This window comes from Grus americana, chromosome 15, assembly GCF_028858705.1.
Source record: "Grus americana isolate bGruAme1 chromosome 15, bGruAme1.mat, whole genome shotgun sequence".
NCBI lineage: Eukaryota > Metazoa > Chordata > Aves > Gruiformes > Gruidae > Grus > Grus americana.
In genome coordinates this window covers 3,180,160-3,204,386 of record NC_072866.1, presented here as the reverse complement: position 1 = coordinate 3,204,386, position 24,227 = coordinate 3,180,160, and the positions used below count along the sequence as shown (strand labels likewise).

Sequence of the window (24,227 nt, the reverse complement as noted above, 5' to 3'; positions counted from 1 at the left end):
TGTATGGTAGCCTGAAGTCAGGTTTTAAAGCAACCACGCAGCACACGGTTACTTCCACCCAGTGACGTGTTTATTGCGGGAGATACCGCACCCCTCCCCACGGGACCCGGGCCAGGCCGAGCCCCCTTCCTCAGCCCCGCGGCGGGAGAGCGGGCTGGGCCCGTGCCGCGGCCCCTCAGGCCCCGGGCGGCCAGGTGTGGGCCGGGGCCCTCGGCCCGGCCATCGGTGCCCTCAGTCCCGCCACCGGTGCCCGCACTGCGCGTTGCAGCACTTGTAGAAGGTGGTCATGGGCTCGTCGGCCGAGCGCGTCTGGATCTGCATGAAGTAGGCGCGGGGGTGCTCGCACTTGGGGCACGGCTCTGCGGGGCGAGGCGCGGTCAGCTGAGGCCAGGCCCGTGTGTCGTCGTCCCGTCCCCCCCCCCCGCCTCGCCCCCCAGCCCGGCCTGGCCCGGCCCTACCTGCGGTGGAGTCCACGTTCTCCCAGGCCGCGGCGCCGCCCAGCACGTCGTCCACCTCCTTCAGCCGCGGGTACTTCCTGCTCGTCACCTGCGGACGCCGCCGGTCAGAGGGTCCCGCCCGCCCCCCGCCCCTCGCCTCCCGCCCCGGCCCCGCGCCCGCCCCGGCACCTTCCGCGTGACGTTGCGCACGTAGGGGCAGGTGGTGCAGGCGAAGCGGTGGCAGCGCGGCCCCTCCTCGGCCACCAGCACGTTGCCGCAGGCCGGGCAGAAGAGCAGCATCGCCGGGTTCCGCGGCGCCGACCGCCCCTTCCGGCGCGGCGGCGATGGCGGAGGCTGAGGAGGAGCTGGCGCACGCCGAGGTGCTGGAGCTGTTCCAGGCGGCGCTGGCGCGGCTGGTGCAGGACCCGCTGCTCTGCGACCTCCCGCCGCAGGTGGGGCCGGGGGGGCGGCGCGGGGCGGGGGGCAGGCGGTGGCGGTGGCGGTGGCGGGGCTCAGGCCCGCCTGACCCGCATGACGCGGCCGTGCCGCCCGCAGGTGACGGCAGAGGAGATCGGCTCGCAGGTGGCGCTGGAGTACGGGCAGGCCATGACGGTGCGCGTCTGCAAGGCGGACGGCGAGACCATGCGTGCGTGCCGGGGCCGGGCGGGGAGGAGCCGGCCTAGGGAAGGAACGGGCCGGGGGGAGGGGGGGGTAACCCGGCCAGGCCCGGCCCGGCCGGGCGGTGGGGGGGTGGCAGGCCGGGGCGCTGACGGGGCTGTCCTCCCCCCCAGCCGTGGTGGTGGTGCAGAACGCCTCGGTGCTGGAGCTGAAGAAGGCGCTCCGGCGGCACGTCCAGCTGCGGCAGGCACGGCAGGGCGGCGTCCAGCACCTCAGCTGGTGAGCGGGACCCTGGGGCTGGGGGCGGGTCTGGCTGCTCACCCCCACCTTCATCGCTTTCCCGTGGCCAGCGGGTGCACTGCGGCTCCCCCTGAGTGTTGTTCCCCTAGGAAGTACATATGGAGGACATACCACTTAACCTACGCCGGGGAGAAACTGGCAGATGACAGAAAGAAGCTGAGAGAGTGAGTAATGAGTCTGTTTTGGTGCCTGGGGGGCTGGCGAGGCCTCGCCAGAGTCCAGGTGGTATCTGCAGAGGCAGGGCTAACTTGGGGCTTTGTGCCCTGGCTCAGGTAGGTCCTGCACTTGAACTTGACTGGAAGGTGGGAGCAGCACTGCCCAGAGAGGTGGGACGGGCCCTGCACTGACAGCCCGAGCGGCCAGCTGCAGGGCAGGAGAGCCTCAGGTAGTCCCTCAGCCACAACTGACCTGTGCTGGGTGCATTCGTCTGGCTCAGACCGCGAGCACTGGGCTCTGGACCTGCTCAGCCATGTATCAAGAGACAATCTAGTAACAATGCTGATGAATGAGTCCTGTGTTTTCACGCCTGTTCTCAGGTGCTTCTGAGCACTGTTGCATACAGCGGTGCTGGGGATGCCAGCCTGCATGCAGACTGGCAAGAAAAGCTTGTCCAAAGTATTAAAAATTTAGTGACAGCCCTAATCAAAGCTGTCCTCAAAAGACTGAGCTATGGGTGATAGATTTAAGGGGGTGTTGCTGTCAAAAAGGCACATGATCAGATCCTTCAGATGGCAGCAAGTTCTGCATACACAAGTGAGAATTTTAACGTGTCCTGCATTAGAGCACAGCACGTGATCGCAGGAGTCCATCTCCCCCTGGGAAAGAGGAGGCTATAGGATTTCAAAGGTTGTGGTTCCTGGGAAAGTGGTGTATAACAGCATAATTCTCTGTTTAGGTATGGCATCAGAAACCGGGATGAGGTCAGCTTCATAAAGAAACTTCGAAAGTAACCTGTCAGGTAAGTCCTAAATATCCATTAATTCTTCATCTTCCTCTTCCCTGAGCCTCAGCATTCAGGCTCACAGCAGCTGGCATTACTGCTCTCCGCTGCATAGCACAGCAGTTGTGAATGCTCGTGTCTGCAGTAGGCTTGCACCCTGGCTCTGGGCTGTTTCCACATCCTGGCTGTGTTACTTGTGCTTCTCTCAGGGTGGGAAACAATAATTCAGCTACCTCAGTTAACATACATCAGAGCAGCAGCATCTTAGTGCTGGCAATGGTGTCTCTCTAACCCTGCTTTATGTTTTGACTCTGAGTCTGCTCCCACAATGTCTTGAGACTCGGTAAATGCAGTGTTCCTTTGTTTGCCCTTGTGATTGCTTCTAGGACCTTGCTTTCTTTTAGGCTTCTTGAATCTCTGGAAGTGACTGTCAGGAACGTGGCTGGGTGCTAGCTAACTCCCAGGAGGACAGAGGTCTCTGTACTATAGGCCGTTGCCATCACCTGGTCCTTCTGTGTGCCTCAGATTCTCACACCTGAGTGACTGTGTCCCCCTTGCTCTTGGGGCTCCTGTACCAGTCAGAGCACCCACAGCTAAGAGAGATGTCCCATGGGTGTGCATAAGCAAGCACAACAAGCAAACAGAGCAAGTTCTTTGCTGTTCCACAGTGGGTATATTTTGAGCCATCTTTCTCAGTTACTGCAAGCTATAAGGAGTTTCTGTCTCTCTGTCTCTCCATTTTCTGGTTTATAGAAACTTGAGTTCAACCGATTCATTGTTCTCAGAAGACAGGACACACTACTAGACCACTTCTGGTCATGGTATTTCTGTGCAGCCCATGCATTTAAAAACAGTTCCAGCACAGGAGACACTAGTAGCATGTATATTTATCTGTTTGTAACCTACGTAGACAGTATTACACCACTATTTTTAGAAAGCTGTGCGCACAAACACAAGATGTGGCCGAGACTCTTTAAAATCACACCTGCTTCCCCTCCACATCTAAAAACACAGTGTCTGAAGAGCAGTGGTAATAGCAGGTTTTCCAAACACCTGGGTTTTTTTGTTTTGCAGCTCCAGCTAGCTGGGTTAGAACCTGTTGCTTTGTGACCACTGTAACTTGTTTTCTTCTCTGCTGCCACATTTGCAACATGCAGTGTATTAAAATGTGTGCACAAGCCATCTGCCCTATGGTGCCTGTGACCAGCAGTCACCTGCGGCACTGGCTGATCCCCCCCGGACTGTCCAGGTGTGGTGGTGTACAGCATGTGGTAACTACTGTCACTGCCAAATACGTTCTTTCTTTAACAGAGGAAGCGGAGAATCCAGCCCTACCAAGACCAGACTGTGGATTCAGAACCTGCCTGGGGGAAAAAAGGCTGTAATGTTTCAGAGAGAAACAAACTCCAGTTGAATGGAGTTTCAATCTCAAGTGTCTTTTGCAGTTGTTATTTGAAATGTCTGCCTCAGAGCTGTCCGTGGAATGCGCTCTCAGCAATTAAAGAGACCCTTTTGTTTTCTGAGGCTTTTGAGGCCCTTATTTCCAGCTGCAAATCTGTGTCTGGCTTATTTTGGGTGCTAGAAAAGGATTGGTTTTACTGGTACCTGAAACAGCACAGGTGAGAGAAAGTAACAAACGTAGCCACAGACCATGCAGAACAATTAACAGTAGCTAAAATGCTACCTTACCATTTAATCACCACCTTAGCAGTAGTAAACAACTCTGGTTAAAAATGTAGTATTGAAACTAGTGTAATAAAAACAATGGCAGCAGAAGAGGTTCAATACAATTGAACAAGGCACAAACGTTCTGTTTTCAGAGTCTTCTGAGATAAGGCAAATCATGCCTGCCAAGTGCTGAGGAGACAGTTTAAATTAACCATGGGCAGGGTTAGAAGTGTCATTGGATTAGAGGCTTTGTCCACATGGAACGGGCCCAGCAAACGCAAAGACAGTCCATCTCCAGTGCCTGCTCGAGAAGCCAGTCTTTGCCTTTCAGTGGAGCTGTGCATCCAGGTCGTATTTCTCGCAGAATTTGTCCGTGAATGGTATACAAGTAAGGAACTCGCACCACTCGCACTTGATGGGGTAGAAATAAAACAGAATCACAAGTCCTGAGAAGAGTGCAATGAAGATGAGCTGGAAAACTATAATTTGGCATCGCTTCCTATATAAATCAAACTTCCCAAAGCTAATGTAGGGCAGGAAGGCAAAGGAGAGGAAGAAACCACTGATAAATCCTGAAATGTGAGCAAAATTATCAATCCAAGGCAGGAGGCCAAAGGCAAAAAGAAAGAGCACCACAGCCAGCAGCTTGAAGAAAGCCCTCCATGGGCGTGCCAGGATTTGCCAACTCTGGAAGAGCTCCACAAAGAGACAGGCCAGAATCCCAAACTGGGATCCTGCAGGGCCGACCTGCAGAAGAAGAGCATTACAGGTAACATCAGCACATCCCATCTGCCTGGCTTCTGCAGCCAGCTCCAGGCATGTTATTTATCATTCAACTCCTCGTTCAGCATTTCTTGGGAAAGAGATGCCACAGCCTGCAACTTCATCCTTATTATGGGGCGCAAGGAGCAAAACGGGCCTGGTTTGATTTAGGATCAAGGTAGGCGTGAGGCCAGCAATCACCAGAACAGACTTGTCATTTAAAGAGGGCAGATCTGGTTTAAGTCGCCAGAGTGGAGAAGCCCTTGAAGGCAATCTCCCAGCTCCCCCCACCCACCATGCGCTTTTCCTTACTGAAGGACCTGGAAGATAGTTCTCCAGGTCCTGCCATGCAGTCTGCTGAAGTGACGCCGGAGGGTCACATCAGACTTCTCCAGCTGTGGCATGTGGACAGGGAGAGTCCTGCACAGTCTGTGGGAAAGGTGAGCTCTGCTCTTTGCCCCTCTCCTGCCTGCCACTCACACGTGGAGGGGCTCTGGCACCAGGTACAGATCTCAATTCCCAGCCTGCCAGGGGCCTCTCTTATCCTGTGGCTGGACAACCCCCCGGTCATTACAAGCTGCAGCCTTCTTCCTGCAGCCAAACTGGGCCAGGCACTTGGAAAGCCCAGAGTACTGCTCAGCAGTTAGATGATGGTGTGGTGCCGACTTCTGGCTACAAATCTGGTGTCTCTGCCAGAGAGGCACAGGCATGCAGAGAAGGCTTGTGTTCAGGGCAAGTTACCGGGACCCTAGTCTGCAGGAGACCCACCTCTGCTCTGTAGGGTAGAAATATTGCACTGGCAAGGTTCCCAGTGATGCCACTGAGCAGGTAGATGATAGAGATGCGATGCCATCCTGCCAGCTTCTCTAGGTCCCGCAGGATCGTCATTTGGAAACAGATTGAAACCAGACAGTGCAGGATCCTGCCAAGTTCAGAGTACAGGAGCTGAAGCAGCAGCCACTGACAGTCACCCCAGTGCTGAGAGCTCCTGCTCTGGCCTCACCCATGCCTCTAACAGCCCTCCCAGCAAACGCAGCACGGTAAACCTCGGCAGGGACAACAGCTCAGCGCCCCCGTGTCCCCCAGAGCAGGAGCAACCCTCATAGCAATCCCAGGGTTCAGGGTGGAAGTTTTACACCTGTGCTTACCCAGCATGGAGGAAAAGTGAGAGCCAGAGGCGATAGAACTGGTCAGGGACTTCTGGATTTAGGAAAGGGAGGAGTCCACAGACATCATCCATGCAGTGCACCTAGGGCAGCAGAAGTGGGGTTGTGAGGTGTGCCAGCCAGCATGGCTAGTTACCAAGGCCAGAGCAGAGCCTGCAGTTAGCTCTGGAAGAAGGGCTTCCCTTGCTCTTCTCTGCTGTATAAAGTCCCAATGAAGTCCCACATAACCCTTCATTCCCCCTGGCAGCTTTATGCCCTCATTCTTCACCCCAACACACACACAACTGAGACATCTGCATTTGCTTGCCCGTGGAGCAGGAAGGTTGTGTTCTGCCGCTGCTTCCACAGTGATCCTGTGTTGGGCTTTCACAGCTGCCAGCCCAAGTCCTAAACTGATCTCCAAAGATGGACTGATGCAGCCAGCTCTGCTGCTACTGTCTGAATCAGCAACATCCCCTGGGCTGTCCCCCAGGCTCGGAGGGGACAGGACACAGGACTCCCACCTACACTGCAGCACAGTTGCCCCCAGATCTTGCCAAGCTGCTGAGGGAAACAAGAGAAGAAGGGTGGCCATACAAGCCCCCAGCTCCACACTTACTTGAGAGCAGAGTGTTGCCTCCTCATGGAAATAGCCCCGCATAAATTCACAATACTCCCGGGAGGTTATTTCACACCTGGAGGAGGCACAAGTAATCAAAATGAGGAACAAGTCACACGTGAAAGGCACAATGGACTATCCTGTGCCCTCCCAGGCCACCCCCTTGTCTCATCCCAAGTCTGCCTAGGAGAACTGGTGCCTTCAGCTGTCCCTGATGCGCTGCAGACTCTCCAACAGATGCACATTCCCATCTGAGCCCAGTGCCACTCTCCATACACCTCTCCTGTTTCTCTCCCACAGGCAAGCCCAAGTCATCTCCACAGACTAACGCCCTGCATACAGGGGCTCCAAAATAAGTGCTAAAGCTGAGCTATTTACAGCTGAGAAAGAACCACCAGAGCCTGGGGAAGCTGTGTCCCTGGGGCTGGCGGAGACTTGTGTCTCCGTAGCTGACAGAGTGGAAAGGAGGGGCGAAGCCAAGAGCATCCTGGTCGTGACTTTCAGGGACAGAGAAACTCCTTGGGGCAGCACTGATTTTTCTCCCTAGCAGGGAAAGCCAGGCTAAACACTCAGTAATTTCTTAAGCTGAAGAGCAACATGAGGAAGAACAGCGTTCTCCTCCTTGGCAAACCCAGAGCAGGCTGTTTCCTGACATCTCCTTGAGTGCTCAGGGACACTAGGCTGGGGTCAATGCAGCCTGTCAGGACTAAGCTGGCCATTCCCAAGGAAAAGTGCAAAACTCCCCAGCAGAAGTATTTAATCCCTTGGGATCCAAGTCCCTCCAAACTGCAGGACCAGCTGAGCGAGACACCCTGCCTCACCAAAAACTCAGGCTGGCTGTTATCTCCTGCTCATCCCAGAGTCCTGCTCTGTCTGGGACACCCGTTGTGGCTCCCTGTCCAACTCCCCTTCCCAGCAATGCTCTAGACTGTACATGGGGAGGACAAGGAGGACAAACGGCTGTGTCTACAACCTGAAAAAGGGCCCCATGTCTCACCCCAACGCCCAGCCCCTCTCCATACAGGTAAAACTCATTACCTTCCTTTGGTCCCAATGCAGCAGGGCCGGCCTGTAATCACACAGTCCATGTGAAGGTGGTTGGTGTAATTCCCAGCACTGTTTTTTGTGCAGATCTAGAAAATGACAACAGGCTGCAGTCAGCCAGTCATGGCTTTGCTTGCTGCTTGGGTAAAGTCAAAACAGCCCCTTGGGAAGAAGCCAGTCCAACAGACACTCCCTCTGACAGCAAGAAAACAGCCCCGAGGTGGCATCAGTCTTCGTCACCCTGTTACCCTGGCAGGGCACAGGGGAACTTTTGTTGTTGGAGGGCTTTGAGCTTTGGCAAGACAAAACCATGGCTGCCCTGATCTGGTGGTTGTGAGAATGAGCAGGGGGCTGCACCAGAGACCCCTTCCACCAACACAGCTGTGGCTCTGCCCAGTGGGATGCAAATGCCATATTCCAGCTGCCCGTACAGGCCCTGCGCTACCTGCGATGCTCACCGGCCATTTGGTGATGTCATCCGGCCACTCATGCGGCTCCATTGAGGCTGGCTGCTCACACACCCTGCAGCAACACAAAGCAGAAATCACCCTGAGAAATTACTTTCCCCAGTACCAGCAGCACGCAGGACCCCCCCCAGGGAGCCACCGCACTGTCCCTGTCCCCAGGCTGTAGTCCCACAGCTCCTCTCTGTCCCTGGCAAGGGGCTGGTGACACGCCACATCAGAGCAGCCAAGGCTGTGCTGATCAAAGCCGCAGCCTCCTTCCAGTGAGCTTCAGCACAAAGGAGCCATCCGAGAGCACACAGCTGTGCAGAAACTTGCTGGCTCCTTTCCAGGTGGACAAAACCCCAAAAGCAGGTATTCAGCTGGTCCTAGCCCTACACCAGGCCGTGGTGACCGAGGGCAAAGGTGTGCTGTGGCACCCAGAGGCTGACAGGGCTTTGGGGCAGAAGTGTGCTGGGAACGTGACTGCTGCACCCCAAGAAGGGAGCCTGTGTGCAGAGCCGGTGAGGTCACGGAGAGGGATGAGGAAGGCACCCACAGCTCACAACAAGCCACTGTGCAGGTGGGCAGCCAACAACAGACCAGGGGGAGCAGAAATACCACCACTCACTGCCTCCCTTGCAGCCGTTGGGGCAGGCAGGGACATTACTGCCACCACATCTCCAGAGCAGCTGCTGTCCCATCCAGCAATCAGCTGGCCTGGAACTCCATGCCTCTCTGTCTCTACCGTAACACCAGCCCTGGCCCCACCAGGACAGCAGCCGGGCGAGGCAGGACCTACCTGGGGTCCTGATGACAAACAGACCCAAATTGCCTCTTGCTTCCTGCCAGCATTGGTGTGCTGGGGTGGTGGGGCCACTTCACCCACACGGCCAGTGTGGACTGCAGGAGAGAGGAGAGGTGTCACCATGAAGCCCAGGGTGGGAGAAGCATCAACAGAACTGGCTCTGAGCCTGCAGGGACAGCAGGAAAGGGGCTACCACACTCACCGAGCACTCCTCCTCCGAGGTCTGCACGCAGCCCGACTTGTCATTCCGCACACAGCAAGCTGAGTGCTTCTCCTTCTCCCGCTTGGCGCTGATGAAGCTGTGCACTTGCTGGTCCTGCCTCATGCACGGTGAGAATTTGGCCCCTAAGTGGATCAGGGCCTCCTGGCAGAGATGGAAATGCTCAGCTCAGCCAAGGGGCAGGCAATGATTGCCTGGGGCAGAGCAGGCTGGGGGAACTGCGAGGGGTACCAAGGGACCAGTTCTGCATGATGAAGCCCAACACACATCAGGCATACTCTCAACATCTGCTTTGAAGAAGGCAAGCCCAGAACAAAAATTCAGGGATTTCCTCACCCTTGGCCCCAGAAAGGCCAGCACTGCGGCCAGGAAAGGAAACTTTGGGACACTACAGCCTTTCCCAGGGGGAATGGTGTCAGTAAAGCTGTCACACACCATACAACTCGGGCATTTTCTCTGGGCCCATGCATGGCTTTGTAGGAACAGGGTGCAAAGCAGGAGTGCCAAAATCCATCCCAGCCTCCTGGTAGCCCATATTGCAGGGTGGTTGGGGCCAGGAGCAACGCTGCACCCTGCCAGTGACAGCAGGGCCCTGTGGGATGTCCAACCAACAGCATCTGCTAGCACCAAGCTCCGAGCAGCAGAGGGCCCTGGTCCCTGGGGTGGCACGGCTGCAGCACACAGTCCCCCATCAACCCACCAACAGTCCCAGCCACTCACTGAGCTGGGGCCGATCCAGAAGTTTTCCTGCTGAACATATTTGACATTTTCATAAACTCCTCTGTTCCGCAAGACCTGCAAGGAGAGAACGTGACAGCCCCATGAGTTCCATGAGCCCACAGGGTCAGCAGGGCAAGCAGCAGGGGCTGGTGAAAACAGCACCCAGGATGGACAGAAATCCCCACAGCCAATGACTGGGCACACGGTTCTCCCAAACTAGTCTTTTGCAGGATCACAGTAAACCCCCATCAAGGCGTGGGCACCTTCACCTTAAGATTTCTTTTAAAATGTCTACCTCTGGCTACTTCAACTTTCAAGAAATCCCAGGGTCTGGAGACCCAGGAACAGCTTGAGACCCTTCAAAAAGCTTCCCACAGGTCAGAAGCATAAGCAGCATCTGCCAGCAGCATAGGCCTGGGTGGTGGTGACAGTGTTCTGAAAGCTGTCAGACACATAGGTGAGAAGTTCCCCAGGGCATCCCCTGCATAAAGCAGGGATATAGCTGTAGAGATATGTACCCCAGAGACTTTTAACAACACCTGGGAAGGCTACCAACAGCTTCAAGATCAGCTCTCAAAGTCAGGCAGGTCAGTTTTGCTCCTGGCAGAAGCAAAATCCTGCAACTGTTGCAAAAATTTAACTCAGGTTTGAAATATTTCCCTGCCATGAACATCTTTCTGGTCTCCACCAGGAGGGGAGCAAGTTGTTTGAAAGGGCTCCCAACACAGACACCAGAACCTGCAAAGAGCCCACCATGCTTTGTGCAAGATATAATTTGATGTAAAAGGCAATGTGGATGCAGGAGGGAGAGAAGGTGGTGCGGGGGCTCACAGAGATGCTGCAGGCAGCCCCCCAAGGCTGGACACCCAGCGCCCAGCTGTCAAGGCCCTCAGGCAAGTAGCCAATATATTGAAGACTACAACACAAGAGCCAGCAGCCGAAGGCTGAGACACAGTCACACTCCAGGCAAGTCAGGAGGATTTACTTACTGAATCAACAGTTTCGTGTTGTGAGAACCCCACAGGGGCAATGCCGTAGATGCACACAGCGAGGATAGTGATGAGTGAATGCACAAAGGTGACCCAGTAAGTGAAGAAAGGCCTGGATGGAGGGAAAGGGAAAAGATCAGAGGCAGAAACCCAGGCATATTACATCTACTCACAGAACACAGGAGAAGAGCTGTTGGTTTTCCCCAGGGACCTTGGCAGACTCTGGAGTACAGGGCCAGGATCACCTAGGGATGCACAAGACTGGAGGCAATGACCTAGGGTCTTGCTGGCAGACAGACCCTGTTTACTTTCACTCCCTTTTTACACTGGGCAAGCCACCCTTTCTCAAGAAAACATCCATGAGAACACATAAGCCTGATGCCAAAGTGTGCTGTGTGTCTGAAATAATGACTTCAGGGGAACGATCAGAGGCAGGGATACCTGAGCCTTCCTGTTCATCACAGGACAGTGGTGGTGGGGTAGAGCTCTGCAGTCCCTCCAGGTAGCAGAGATACAGACATCCAAAACAACGTGAGGAGCAGGGTGAGCTCCCAGTGCACAGTGATGCTAACATGCTGCTGTCTGCTGCAGTTTGCACTGTGCTTCAGGGATACAGACTGGGGGGTTTAGTAGCAGGTTTCACCCAACCACCCCGAGGTAATGACCTGAGTCACCAAGGGGCAACAGCCATCACTCCCTCGCCAGTTTTGTTGTGACCCCTTCTATGACTGCAGCTCTCACCTGTGATCATCCATGTCCTCAATCTGACGCTTGACATAGCTGTCGATGCGCTTGCGGTATGTACGGTTTGTCAGCTTCCCCACCATGCCCAGGCCATACGGCCTCTTCTCCCTGGCAAAGAGCTTCCTGACCGGGACGGCGATGCGCTGGCCACGCTTCTGGGGGCTGACACTCACCACCTCCTGCCGCAAGCGGACCTTGGGCTGTGCCAGGGCCCCATCCTTTTGCTTCCTCCAGCCTCGCTCCAGTGGGCTGAAATAAAAAGCGAGACAGCAATGGTTTCCTTCTCTATGGCACAGCAATGTTTCATGAATTTCATCATCGTGGTCATGGGGACCAGCCCTTCCCTGGTCTCTGGTGGCAGCAGACCCTCTGTCTGTCGCACCACAGCTGGGCTGAGCAGCAGCTGATGGCAGACAAGGTGCCCTGAAGTCGTGGCTGTATTTCAAAGGGTTACACAGCGCCTGTTGATGAAAGCGCAGGACTACATGCAGAAGGTGGCACAAGACAGCTGTGCCAAACTAAGCCCCACTGACGAGGAGCTCTCAAGGCTTTAAAGAAGTGTTTCAGCAACAGGCTAAAATGGGGAGGCTGCAGCTGGGCACATCTGCAGCCTCATGCACATCTATTTCCTCCTCTACTTCATTCCTCTTAATCCACGCTCTGCTATGAAATGGAAGCATGGTTTAACCCAGCAGTGGAAATCCCCACCCTTGAAACACTTCACTGTGATGGGACTGGCAAGTCAAACCCCCATGCCCACCAAATCAGACAGAGGAGGAGAGCAGGAATCCAAGCACCTTCCCAGACCAAGAAAGTGACAGTCACATGCTGCAAGCTGTGCCAGTTACTTCTCGCAATCTGTCTTCCATTCCTCCCTTTATTTGCACCAATGCATGCATTTTTTGGGAGAACAACAAAACCAAGCTTCAAGAACACAATAAAAATCCCAAGCATCACTCTCTAGAGGAAGGCTTTTTTTACCAAAATAGAGTATGCGATGAACATTGCACAAGCTACCGGTGAATAGTACCTGCTTTGTAAGTCTCCATCATATTCAGATGGTTTTGTATTTCTTTGCTCTTAAACAGCAGTCTGGAGGTCAGGTCTGCAGCATTCAGATTCTAACCAAAAAAACCTACCTACCATTTCACCCTTGCTCACTGCCTAGCACTGTAGCAGGCACGTCCCTGACATGTGCTCCCATCTAGTTTACCTCCTCTGGCTTCCTAAATGACCCCTCTGCACAAAGACAATGGTTATCAGAAGGGGTCAGAGAAACCAGCTGACAAACTTTTTTATGAAAGATCACTAGAGCATCTCAGAGAGATCATGACAGCTCTGAAGTATGGACAAGCAACAGGATGAAGGAAAATCTGAACCTCTTTAGCCAAAAAACACTGCTGTGAAACTTCAGCTATTTTCAACATTGCACCTTGCAGAAGATGCATTTTTATAAAGCCTAAAGTCCCAACTTCCCCTTGGGAAAAAACCAGAAAAAAACAGAAAGTGCAGACTCCACTGCAGCCTGCTCTTGCCCCAAGAGTTCAAGTGGTTTCTGTGATACGGACGTGTTGCTTCCCAGTATTTCTGGTGCTGGGCTATCAGCCTATGCCAACATAAACACCTGGCCACCTACAAGGCCACCCGACTCTGATTCTGATAACAGTTCTCTGAAGTGTGAAAGAAATGTATTTTCCTCAATAAATAGAACTATTTAAGGAGATCCAAATGGAGCCAAGAAGACTGAGACCGTCTCAGAGGAGTGACAACAAACTCCCACCATTTGCTGCTTCCACTTATGTTAAGACTGAGCCAAGTTCTTGGAAACACTTGAAGGGAAAGCGCCAACACAGCAAGATGGGCTGTGAGCAGGAGAACCACAACAAGGACCTCCCTGTCTGCTCCATGTTCACACCCAGCGGAGCTCTCTGCTGCGGTGAGCTGCCTGCTAAGCTAGAGCTGACTCGGAAACGACACAGAGCAATTACTCAGTACCAGTTACTCAGGTGGAAAAAATCTAGGCGTACAGTACAGTACCACCCACATATTTGTAGGGCTCTCAGCATCAGTGCCACACCTTTCTCTCCTTTCGAGTGAGGAATGTAGCCCAGCTCGATGCTCAGCAATGCTTCACATCACTCCTTGGAGCAAGACAACAGCTCCTGGTGACTGTGGCAATGGCAACAGCCACCTTGTCTTTGCTACGTTCTCCATAGCCAAAGGCTGGGCCCCCAGCATCCTCACAGCTGATTTAAAGTGTCTTTTGTTTCCTCAAGGCATGATACAGTCTTTGAAACACATCACATGAGGCTGGAAGTTGCTGAAGAGACTGCAGGGGTGGCCTCAGAGTAACCTTTCACATCCAAGGGTAGCTGGGGCAGAAGGTCTTAAGCTGGATTTAAAGAAAACCCATCACTGCACTGCTCTTTAAGCTCTGCACCAAGCACCCACAGCACTCAGATCCTGGCTTCCTCCATGCAGGAGGTCCCATTCTGAATGGGATGGCCACCCCATGTTAGGCTTTAGCAGCTTCCAGGAAGATACTCACAGTAGCAAGTGGCTTCTTTCAAGCTCATTTTTGTCCAAGGCGCCTCCTGTGAGATCTGTCTGATCTGGAGGTTTCACCTCAGCATCTTTGATAGCAGCTTCTGATGGTGACTCGAACACTTCATCTGGATAAGTAGAGAGCTCCTCATGAAGGACTCCTTCCTGGGCAGAGAAACAAAAGTCCCATCAGAAGAAGCCAGCATCACATTGGAGACACCAGCCCTGGCGGAAAGCAGTGCTGCTCTCTGCAACACGCAGTCCTGCCAGACCTAGAGTCTTGCACTGCCTCTGGGGCCAGTACCATGCCAGAGCCCTGCTCCTCACCCGAGCGAAGAAAGAAGTGTCAAGCTCATCTGGAAAATCCACCGTATCTTCTTCCAGGAAACTTGCTGGGGTGAAGCTGCGCCGCTGAGCTCTCCTCAGGGTGCTGTCCTTCACGGAACGTCCCTGTAGCCAGAGAAAGTAGCATCGAGTCATTGCCAGAAACCTGAACCCCAGGCACATGCAGGGCCACGCCAGTCAGCACGCAGGGAGCCGAAGTGCTAAGCTGGTTCACGCTTGTGTGTGGAGCACAGCAGACCTGCTGATGTGTGACACCTTCCTGATGAGACTCAGAGGTGCTACCCCACTTCTCGATCCACAGTGCCCATCTCCCATGAGGGTAAGGCTTGCAACATGCTCCTCTACCACGTATTGTACAATGCCTCTGACCAAACCGCAGTGATGGGTGGTACTGGACACAGCAAAAAAGTCACTGGGCGCAGGAAAGCAGACAGGTGGCAGGATGAAGAGACTTGAACAGTAAGAGCCTCAGGTACTTCTGCTCTTCCACGACTGCTGACCAGGTGCAGATGGACCACCCAGAGGTCCAGGCAGGCTGAACTGGACCTGCTGGAACGCTCTGAGGCTGCTGGCTGTGGGAATCAAAGTCCTCAGGCTAATAAAGGGAAAGCAAGACCTGTATCAAAACCTAGCTATCATCCCTGCTTCTTGCAAATCCTGCCTCCTAGGCACAGAGGTGCATCAGAACAGGAGATGGTTTGGTTTCTTCTCCTCCACCACCGCTCTCCCCATCCCCTCTGCTCAGCAGCTCCTTCCCTCTCACCCTTCTCCCAGGGAAGGGCCCCATCCTGATGCCAGACTGGTCCTTGCTGTCCCACAGACACTACCTTCACCAAAGCCGCAGCTGCTCGGAAACTCATTTTGGCAACAGATTCCCGTTTCCGACGTCGTGGGAGGCGATTGAACCCTGAGCGCGAGCTGGTGAAGGAGCAGAGCGATGTGGCGCCTGGTGTGATCGGCGTGTGTGGGATGCTGCAGCCATCATTGTCGTCAGCCATACGGAAAGCTCGGCCGCGGGCCAATGGGTCTATGATCTGCCAAGAGAAGCAGCCCATCAGTCCATTCGTTCCCAAACCCTTCCCTACCAAGCCCTCCTCCCTCCAGGCAAGCATCTTGAGACCATGACAGTGGCCTGGCTCCTGGGATCGACCAGAACCAGGCTGGACGGACCAACAAGCAATTCTACAATAGGGAGATACAGAATAACCTGTTGCAAGCTAAGCCCTAGTTGTAAGCCTCAAATCTAAGTCCTCAAACCTCTCCTCCAGCCCTTTTCTTTTTTTTTCCCCTTTTCTTTTGTTTCCTTTTCTTTTGTTGGTATTGACTATTTTCACCCAGAATGTTCCTGATCTTCACAGGAAACTCCAAACCTCCTTTGGCCCTTCCTAAGCTCTTGGTTTCATTTATCTCCTGTGTCAGTGAGCTCTACCGTCAGAAAATGCACTGTCTGAACAGCAGTTTGCGAAATCCCTGAAAACAGCCGTGCTCTTTCTCCAGGCAGTTTCCTTTCTGATACTGGACAGCTCAGGACTTAAACAGTATCCTGTTGAAGCTTAACTGTATATTTACATCTGCTTCCATTAATTAAGTTACAACAGCTGGACAAAGCAGGCAAGCTTCCGGGAGCTGCAAGCCCTTCTTCAGGACTCTTCAGACCAAAGCGCTCACTTCTTCCAAACATACGAACCAACCTAATGAAAATATTGCCTTCAGCTACAAACCTTGCCTCTGTCCTTACATCATCACAGCTGTGGTTTCCATAAGACTTCTATGCTTTATCCTAATGTTTTATGAGCTTTTTTTAATCCACAGTTGCACGTTCAACAGGAAGCTTTCTGGGCTTACACCTACTGATACAGTGTTCTGATTTAATGTAGCTCACATAGAGCCCAACAATATTTCTGAGTCTCCTGTGACCAAAAAGTAACTGCAAGACACTTCAGCTAGTAAGAAAACAGGAAAGAGCACAACAAGGTGGAACTTAAATGAAAGATGCGCAGTGTTCTGCTTCAGCGATGCAGCCAGGCTTCAGCAGACTAACCTGCTCACCCAGGTTGCAGTGGTGCTCACTCATGCACAGTAATCAACCACATCGATCACTATTGCTGAATGGAGCAAAGGGAAGACCTGGGATATTGTGGGTTAGTTCTGAAGTGCTGGTAACTGGATGTGCTCGACTGGGTCTTGTCCTCTAGGGACACACTTGAGGGTAGTGAGTAGGAGTACCAGATGCCTTTTGCAGGTGCTAAAAAACATTTCTGAGGACCCATGAGCAGAGCTGTAGTACCGCTGATGCAAGAGACACTTTTCAAAGTCCTAAAACATACCCAGGTTTCTATGAGGACAGTAGCCGTGCTACTGCCTGCATTCTGCTTGGGACAAGGATCCACTAGGCAAGTGACGTGAGTGATACCGGGCCTGTTAATGTATATTTGGGTCCAGGAAATTGGCCACCATGTGTACAACGGAATTTTGTCCTTGCAAAATGGCAGCAGAAGGCCCGAGCTGAGAGCTCTTGGACATGCTGCACACATCTAATCACCACCATAGTCACAACATGACAAACACGGCTCTGAGCCTATTACCGAAACAGCTGAGAGATCTCAGCCAACGAGACCGGAGAGAGGCTGCTGAAGGAGGGAGTCTGCCGAACTGTATCTGAGACTTGGGAAGTGTCAGAGCACGGAGCCCAGACATGTTCGGGCAGAACTGAGCCTACAGATAGGTCACAGCTGCCAAAGTGGTAAAGACACTGTGCAGGAAGCTCACGATGGCCTTGACTCTGTCCCAGCTTACTCACCTTTTGCATGCCCAGCTGGCAGGGTCCAACATAGAGCGGAGGAGGAGTCTCTGTGCTTGTTAGAGAAATATTGTCCTGACTGGGCAGGTCCATTTCCCGGATGACCTGAGGTTTCAGCTTCCCATACCGCAGGCTGCAGTGGCGGAGGCTCTTTCTCTGCCATTTCTGAGTAGCGTCGCTGTCTTTGCTCACCCCAAACCAGTCCGCTGTGCCTCTGAAAGATGCCAGCATACGAATGCAAAGAAGCATTATGTTTGCTTGGACTGTGCATGTGAAAAGACAAAACTCCTGGTGGTCACTTCCAGCCCACCCCAGTTCAAAGGCAGGCAGAACTCTTTCGCATGAGCATCTCGCAACCTGTCCTCAGCTGGTTTTAGCAACCTGACAGATGCTGGCCAGAAATGTTCAACCATCAACAGCATTCTGTCTCTTGAGAGAGAAGAAAAATGACAGGAGAGATTCATAGCATGTAAAAGACAGTTGGTTCTGAGTTCTTTTAAAAAAGAAAGAGAGAGAGATGGAACAGAAATTGAGAAGAGGACTTGGTGAAAGGATTTTTTTCTTTAAAAAACATGTATTGAAAACACTTACCATCTGCAGGCCAGCTCTAGGTCCCCATTGTGGGACTGTACTGTTTCATGGCTCTGTAGCTTCTCCCAAGAGCCACCAAAATTCACGGTTCTCCCCCCACACTCCCAGGATATCCCTAACTTCTCCATCTCATGCTGCAGGATTTCCATCCTCCTCAGAGGTAACATTAACGGCAAATGTTTGCTGTGGTCCTGATCTCTGCTAAGGCAGACACACACAGCTTTAAACTTCTGGTTGCAGAAGCAGAAGCAGAAGGTTGCAGCCACAAGGTAGGTTTGCTGCCAAGTGGCTGCTGTCATGGAAGAGCACTGGATCAGAAGAAAAATCCCAAGGAAGGTGGAGAGGGATTGGGATAAATCAGACTAACAACCTACTTCAAATACTGCAGGACAGTTGGTACCCTAAACCTACAAAGATCATTGCAGCCCTGCCAAGCCTTTCCCACTGTGGTTAGTCCTTTCTCAGATGACGACAAGCTGTGTCAGCCTACAGTTGTCTGACCCAGGTGTCAAAACCTGAAAGTCCTTCCAAGCCAAACCCAAAACTCTGGCCTCAGGCCCCCTGCTCAGGGGCAGGATTTCCAGCTGATGAGGAGCAAGACGTTACAGATCACAAAGGGAGTATTAAGCATACACTGGAGTAAAGGCTAGGTTAAATCTAGAATTAGGTCACATGGGGGAACTGAGTCAGTGCACTGGAGGCAGAAAACTAGTCCTGTGTTTTGCACCCTACTGAGCAAAAATACCATCAACCAACAGGTGAAGGTGCCCTGCCACCATGTAAAAAGATATGAATTCAAAACCCACAGCCTCTCCAGCTAAAACCTCCAGATGTAAACTACCACGCATTGCCCACAGCCTTCCTCGTTCTCCCAACGATCCAGAACAGACCCTCCAGAAGGCACGAGGTCAAGCAGGCCATTGATAGATTTCACCTGACCTCACTAACCCAAATGTCGCCAAACGCCTCCAGCAAGTCAACAGGAGTCAGGTCTCAGAGACGGGGCTACGTGCACGTCTCGGGGTACTGCTCTGCTCCCATGGACCCACATCTCGTCAGAGCAATCTTTGTCTCCTTCTGCTCTGTCTCCGAGCAGAAGGGCCTAGGGTCAGCACCTGGCCTGACAGACCCAAACCAAGCCCATAGCACAGAGGTAAAGCTCTGGCCGTGCAGATGCACAGGGACAACACACGTCACAAAACAGTCTTACAATGCAGAGGGCTTCTCATAGACTGCCATGACCAGTATTTCAACATCCAGGTGACCTTGGGTGACAAGCCCGTAGATGGGGCCACTACTCAAAGGGAGAGGACTGAGGGTTGTTTGTGCCCATGGTAGCCTGCTGATGAACAGCCCGGTGCACCAACAGCAGCACCTCAGAGCCCTCTGAAACTGTGCTCCCGCCAGCCTGGAAGGACAAGCACCACTACAGCTGTTTTGCACTGCAAGGACCTCTTCTGAACCGCCAGAGACCACTGCTGGTCCAGGGCCAGGGTAAAGAGCTGTCCTACTCTCTGATCATGGTCGAGATAGTCCAAGAGAGGTGACTACAGTGCTTAGGGTAGCTGAGTACCCTGGGAAGATGCTGAACACCCCTGTGCAGCTGGGGAGCCCCCATCACATCCTACGCATTCCCTAGAGCACTGTAACAAGCAACAAACCAACACCAGAGGTCAGCTCTCGCTCTTCTATCGCATTGAGCTAACCAGCCCTGAAAGCCCAAGACCAAATGCAAGCAGCTGCCAAAGGTGGACACAGTGCCAGAGTGGCACCTGGCCAAGGGCAGCAGTGAGGAAGGTAGGACAGGAATGGACTCCTGGGCATTAGGTCCGGTCCCTGACACACACAAAGTCACACTGTCTGTCTGGCTTAAATACTGAGCTCCAGTCTCGGGGTGGTGGTCAATGGGCCATTGTGCCCTGGACTCCCAAAGTGGCTCATCTCCTTGGTGCTAAGTAAACGAAGATCTCCACCTCAAAAAGAAGACAGTCACATTTCAATTAGAAAAAGTCATGATGTCAACAGGGAAAGAGTGATGCTCTATTCCATTCACCAGCTTCTGAGCCCCATCTGGACGAACATGACTAGCATCTGTTTGGTGCTGCTTTCTCTCCTTCCCCTTCTGCCCCAAGGAGGCTTTGGGGCCAACATATGCATATGCCACATGTTGCACTGATGTTAGCAAAGGCGGGCTGCACTATGGCTGCTCTGGGGAGATATTCCAGCTATGGTGAACACCAGGAGGTTGACAGCTTGTTAGGAAAGGCAGGATGGAGTGAGGCTGGCAGGTGGACAGCTTGTTAGTCCATGCTACTTATTGACAGCTGCCTACGTATTTAGTAGGAGTGATCATTGGTCTTTGTTAGATGCACACATGAACTTTCTCACTGCCACCCATCTGTAGGCCTCCTGGCCATCCCTGGGAAGGCAACGTGGTTCCAGCAACAGCCAGAATCTGTGCAGCTCACAACAGCCCTTGCACACACATGCAGGGGTGGGTTTCACACTCAGTGCTACCAGTACCTGAAAAACGATCGGGGCAGGGACTGCCGCTTTCTCAGGGAACTCCTGCCCACCCGGTGCCCATGAACGGGCAGGGTCTGACTCCTTTGAAACCGTACCTGTCTGCTGCAAAGAAAAGAGAGCTGAAGGGAAGGAACCTGCAGGACTGTGGAGGGGAGCAGCAACCTGCCTCCAACACCTCCCCATCTCCCTCCTTAGCTCCATCGGCAGCAGTCGCACCACACTGCACAGACAGCGGCCTCCAGCTGACAGCATGACCTAAAAGAAACAACCAAACTCAAGCCACACAACACCATCTTTGAACCCAGGAGGCTGCTGAATCCTTTTGGTGCATCTGCACCTCTGAGGTATGTCTCCCACTGCCCTTGAAGACACCACAGATGCTGTAATCCCCTTGTACCCCTGGACCTCTGTGATCTGCCGCCTTCTGCACAGACACTCAGCTACAGATCCCAGCGGCTGGCTTTGGACACCAGAGTGTGAAACCATGGAGGGGTCAGCAGGCCAAGAGATGATCTGCTTAGATACAAGTGACTGATGTCACTGGAAGTGCCCTGAGCCCATTCTGGTTGACCTCAGCAAGAGCTTGCCTGTTGTGCAAGTCTATCTGCCACATCTGCTGCCTTGCATGGACATCTAGGACACCCCAGGAGACTGGAAGTGGTGTTAGATGCCCGTACTCAGGCACCTGACTAACTCCCATGCCATGTTCTGGACCACACAGGCTTGACCTTAGGCTCACACTGGATCTGTATTCTCCAGGCCCCAGGGAACAGGATGGTGTGGAGTCCTGCTGCCAGAACAGTTTCACATTCTGTGCATCCCGGGGACTGTGTTAAGCAGGAAACCTGGCAGTCAGCCTCCCTAGACTCACAAAATAAATTGCGAAGACATCTTTATGGATGCGTGGTCTGCAATTCTCCATCGCATCTCTAGCGCTGATAAATGGAGCACGGGTTTTTAGGCCTTTCCTTGGTACTTTCCAGTTCCCTGTCCTTGTTTCTGATCCACTTATTTCACACTTTTATTGCTACTGTCACGTCGTGTGTGCATCTCCTGCAGTTCTGCCCCTTGGAAAGTCCTTCCCACTGCTGCACCTGCTCTCCTACCCACATCCCACAGTGCTCTGCAGAAACCACCTGCAAGTTGCGAGTGCTCCAGGAGGAAGAGACTCGGCCACCCCCCATGCTGCACAACAGCCTGCGTGAGACAACTCAGCACCGCAAGAGATAGCATTGAACCCCACAGACACATACTCTGAACAGGAGACTCCCGGGACTTCCAAAAACATCTGCGCATCTCTGGGCCACTCCCTGTGGGACCACATGTACTCCCAGGGTACCAAATGCCTACACAGAGCACTAGGAACAGGCAGGGATGCTGCCACCAGCCTGGGCCCCAGCACTGCCATTACAGGGTGGGCAGGTAAGCAGAAGACATGTCACGGGGTCTGTCAGTGAAACAGCCACACGTGCCTGCCCACCACCCAATGCTAGGCAGCACATTAGCATGCTCCCTTAGTGTGCAGGAGCTTCATTTCCACTGTTCAGCACTCCTTCCTTGCTCACTATCTCCATGTGCCTTGTCTGTCTTACAGTGTAGTAGCACTGCGGCCAAATTTGTTCCCCCAGCACCAAAGTGGTTTGCAGTTCCCCAACCTCTTCACCCTACACACAAGCTGCATGTTGTGAGGACCGCTGCAGGAGAAGGCTACCCTGGCCCTCCCGCACAATGCTTCTTGTCAGGGCCTCTGCAGCACGCTCTCAGTATATCCTCTCATCCTTGACGTGCTCTTGCCTAATTGTCCTGGCAAGGAGCAGGACAAGGGCGAGGAGGTGAGGGAAGAGGCAGTCTAGGTGTGCAAGAACAGCTTCAGGCAGGCCCAGAAGCTCTCCACAACCCTCAAAAGAGAAGACAGTGCTTCATGGCTCAGCCCTCCCAACCTCACAAGAAGCAGGATCAGAGAGAGCTGCTGCAGGAGAGCTTCTCCACCAAGGCAGCTGGGGAACATCTGAGGCAAAGGAAAACAGTGAGTGGGAGGTCAGTCCCTCCCATAGCTGGAAAGTTGCTCCTTTGTGAGTGGGTGAAGCCTGGCTGGCTGGAAGCGTCCCTGACCTGTGGAGCTCCAGGGATGCTCCTAGGATCCAGGCAGGCCTGACACACTGCCAGGGATACAAGCCAGGCATCTCAGGAGAGCAGCTGGGAGAGCCGCTCCCTTTGGACAAACTGGAATAACCCTTTACCACAGGGAGGGAAGGAGCTTCCAGCTGTGTGGCTGTGTCTCAGAGACCCCTGGATCATGGGGATGAATGATAATCCTCTGTACAGGCATGGGGGACAGGACTGGAGCAGCCTCTCCCTATTCTCCATCATGTCCCATAGCCAGCTCAAGGACCTGCCAATGAGCTAGTGCCAGGAGCCAAGCTGCTGAGAGCCCTGGACTGCTCAGGATGGGCTTCTGCCTCCCCCAGCAATCCCACGCTCTCAGATACCACACCAAAGCAAGCAAGCCCAGCACGCCACATCATGAAGTCTCAGCTAAACATCAGGGCCTGAGGCATCCTGTTACTTAGAAAGAGCCAGTTCCCTGAGGCATGGGGGCAATCAAAATTTGTCTCTAAGTGGCAAGAAACATTTATTGGCCTGATCACCACAATCTTCCTCCCAGGACTTGTCTCCTCACTTACTAAAGACAGGCTATATAGCACCACTGGGCTTATATATTGGGGACCTATCTGCACCCACCCTCTTCCCCACCCTCATGACAGATGACAAGAGAGACAACCTAATCCTGCTGTGACAGCATGCCACTTAAGTGCCAGGCAATGGGACAAGCAGAGGACCATAAATAAAGGATGGCAACACATGGCAGAATCCACTAAAGCAGGCTCCATGAACTCAGTGTCTCACCTCTTGATGGTCTGGGTGATTGAGGTCTGTCGTTGTAGCACCGGTCTCCTCACTTCGTTAGGCAGGGAGGGCACGCGGGTGTTGTCGGCAGGCATGCTCACGCTTCGCAGAAAGGCCTGACGTCTTGTTGGCTGCAAAGAAAAGCAGGAGGGGAGTCAGTGTTCTCAGACTGATGCTCTACAAGGCCAGCCAGGCTGTGAAACGTTTAGTCAGCAATTCAAAAGCCCCCCCAACACCTCAATCACAAGCTGGGTGCATGCAGTTGGGCAGCAAAATCAGGCTAACAAGGACTGCATTCATGTTAGCCAGGAATAGCTCTGCAGAACAGAACAGTCAGCACCAAGGACACAGCATCTGTGTGTTGCAGCGGGTCTCATCAAACTGATGTCCATTTGAAGATGGGGAGTATTACATGAGCTCCTGAAACATATCCTCCTGGCTTTTTTCTAGCCAGAAGGAACCCAGATCACACACTTCCAGACCACTGCACAAGGTGAAGAGGAGCACAGTAAGCAAGATTTGCTTCATAAGTGGCTCTGGATCTGCACTAAAGGCCTGCGAGAGCTGTGGGTGGGTCTGTGCTGTAGCTGCTGCCTGGCACAGGCTAAGCAAGCTGGGAAAGCCACATCAGCTTTGTTCGTAACCTAATTGTCTGGACACACTCAGGTCTGATTGCTCCTGGCATGTCTTGGCTGAATATCACCTACCAAATATGACACAACTCACCATACAATTGCCTTCCCAGGGCTGCTCTTGATTAATTTTTCATCAGCTTGGCAGAGACACCATCCCCATTTGTAAAATGCAAGCTGATCTGACTGTCCCTCTGGCAAATGAAGCTCTGATCAACTGTTTCTCTGTCTCTGCCTCAAGATTACTTGTGACTCCAGCCCCTCTAGCCCAGTGGGCTAATAATTTCCACTAATCTCAACATTTTTGATATGTTTTATGTGAAAACAATACATAGATACTCAGGAAATAAGCCAAAGGAGCCCATTATGCACTCTCATCCTGACAGCCTGTGCTGTGCACACTGGACCTCCAGAGAACGTGACCT

General features: G+C 53.1%; 3 protein-coding genes across 10 annotated transcripts in view; 1 reads left to right on the top strand and 2 right to left on the bottom strand.

Moving 5' to 3' along the window:
- Positions 1-52: 52 nt before the first annotated feature.
- On the bottom strand, positions 53-758 carry POLR3K (RNA polymerase III subunit K). Its single transcript, XM_054843382.1, has 3 exons — positions 627-758; positions 459-546; positions 53-359 (listed from the first exon to the last, which is right to left on the bottom strand). Exons 1-3 carry the CDS (start codon positions 735-737, stop codon positions 232-234), a joined length of 327 nt encoding a protein of 108 aa, XP_054699357.1. The 5' UTR covers positions 738-758; the 3' UTR covers positions 53-231.
- Positions 744-3,819, top strand: SNRNP25 (small nuclear ribonucleoprotein U11/U12 subunit 25). Of its 2 annotated transcripts, XM_054843379.1 has the most exons (6): positions 744-889; positions 993-1,083; positions 1,229-1,334; positions 1,445-1,519; positions 2,251-2,313; positions 3,607-3,819. In XM_054843379.1, the coding sequence occupies exons 1-5, from the start codon at positions 782-784 to the stop codon at positions 2,303-2,305; spliced, it is 435 nt and encodes a 144-aa protein (XP_054699354.1). In that variant the 5' UTR covers positions 744-781; the 3' UTR covers positions 2,306-2,313; positions 3,607-3,819. The 2 variants fall into 2 exon arrangements, with proteins under 2 accessions (XP_054699354.1, XP_054699355.1); XM_054843380.1 differs by lacking the exon at positions 1,445-1,519.
- Positions 3,820-3,952: 133 nt separating this feature from the next.
- The window catches only part of RHBDF1 (rhomboid 5 homolog 1), a 38,746-nt gene continuing 18,471 nt past the window's right edge, over positions 3,953-24,227 (bottom strand). For 5 of the 7 annotated variants that reach the window (XM_054843374.1, XM_054843375.1, XM_054843370.1 and 2 more), the window contains exons 3-19: positions 23,171-23,301; positions 20,261-20,362; positions 17,147-17,360; positions 15,174-15,380; positions 14,329-14,451; positions 14,006-14,166; positions 11,455-11,706; positions 10,714-10,825; positions 9,725-9,799; positions 8,987-9,148; positions 8,779-8,879; positions 7,992-8,055; positions 7,528-7,622; positions 6,490-6,565; positions 5,874-5,974; positions 5,494-5,647; positions 3,953-4,710 (exon numbers count right to left, since the gene is read on the bottom strand). In XM_054843374.1, coding sequence (XP_054699349.1) covers positions 4,291-4,710; positions 5,494-5,647; positions 5,874-5,974; positions 6,490-6,565; positions 7,528-7,622; positions 7,992-8,055; positions 8,779-8,879; positions 8,987-9,148; positions 9,725-9,799; positions 10,714-10,825; positions 11,455-11,706; positions 14,006-14,166; positions 14,329-14,451; positions 15,174-15,380; positions 17,147-17,360; positions 20,261-20,362; positions 23,171-23,301 — 2,550 coding nt within the window. In that variant the 3' untranslated portion in view covers positions 3,953-4,290. The remainder of the gene's footprint in view (positions 4,711-5,493; positions 5,648-5,873; positions 5,975-6,489; positions 6,566-7,527; positions 7,623-7,991; positions 8,056-8,778; positions 8,880-8,986; positions 9,149-9,724; positions 9,800-10,713; positions 10,826-11,454; positions 11,707-14,005; positions 14,167-14,328; positions 14,452-15,173; positions 15,381-17,146; positions 17,361-20,260; positions 20,363-23,170; positions 23,302-24,227) is intronic. The other 2 variants (XM_054843371.1, XM_054843372.1) reach the window with 2 other exon arrangements.

Coding starts and splice junctions, on each gene's coding strand:
- POLR3K (XM_054843382.1), bottom strand. CDS start 737: ATGCTGCTCTTCTGCCCGGCCTGCGGCAACGTGCTGGTGGCCGAGGAG. Junction 547..626: donor TGCGCAACGTCACGCGGAAG/GTGCCGGGGCGG, acceptor CGGCGTCCGCAG/GTGACGAGCAGGAAGTACCC. Junction 360..458: donor GAACGTGGACTCCACCGCAG/GTAGGGCCGGGC, acceptor CTCGCCCCGCAG/AGCCGTGCCCCAAGTGCGAG.
- SNRNP25 (XM_054843379.1), top strand. CDS start 782: ATGGCGGAGGCTGAGGAGGAGCTGGCGCACGCCGAGGTGCTGGAGCTG. Junction 890..992: donor TCTGCGACCTCCCGCCGCAG/GTGGGGCCGGGG, acceptor TGCCGCCCGCAG/GTGACGGCAGAGGAGATCGG. Junction 1,084..1,228: donor GGCGGACGGCGAGACCATGC/GTGCGTGCCGGG, acceptor CCTCCCCCCCAG/CCGTGGTGGTGGTGCAGAAC.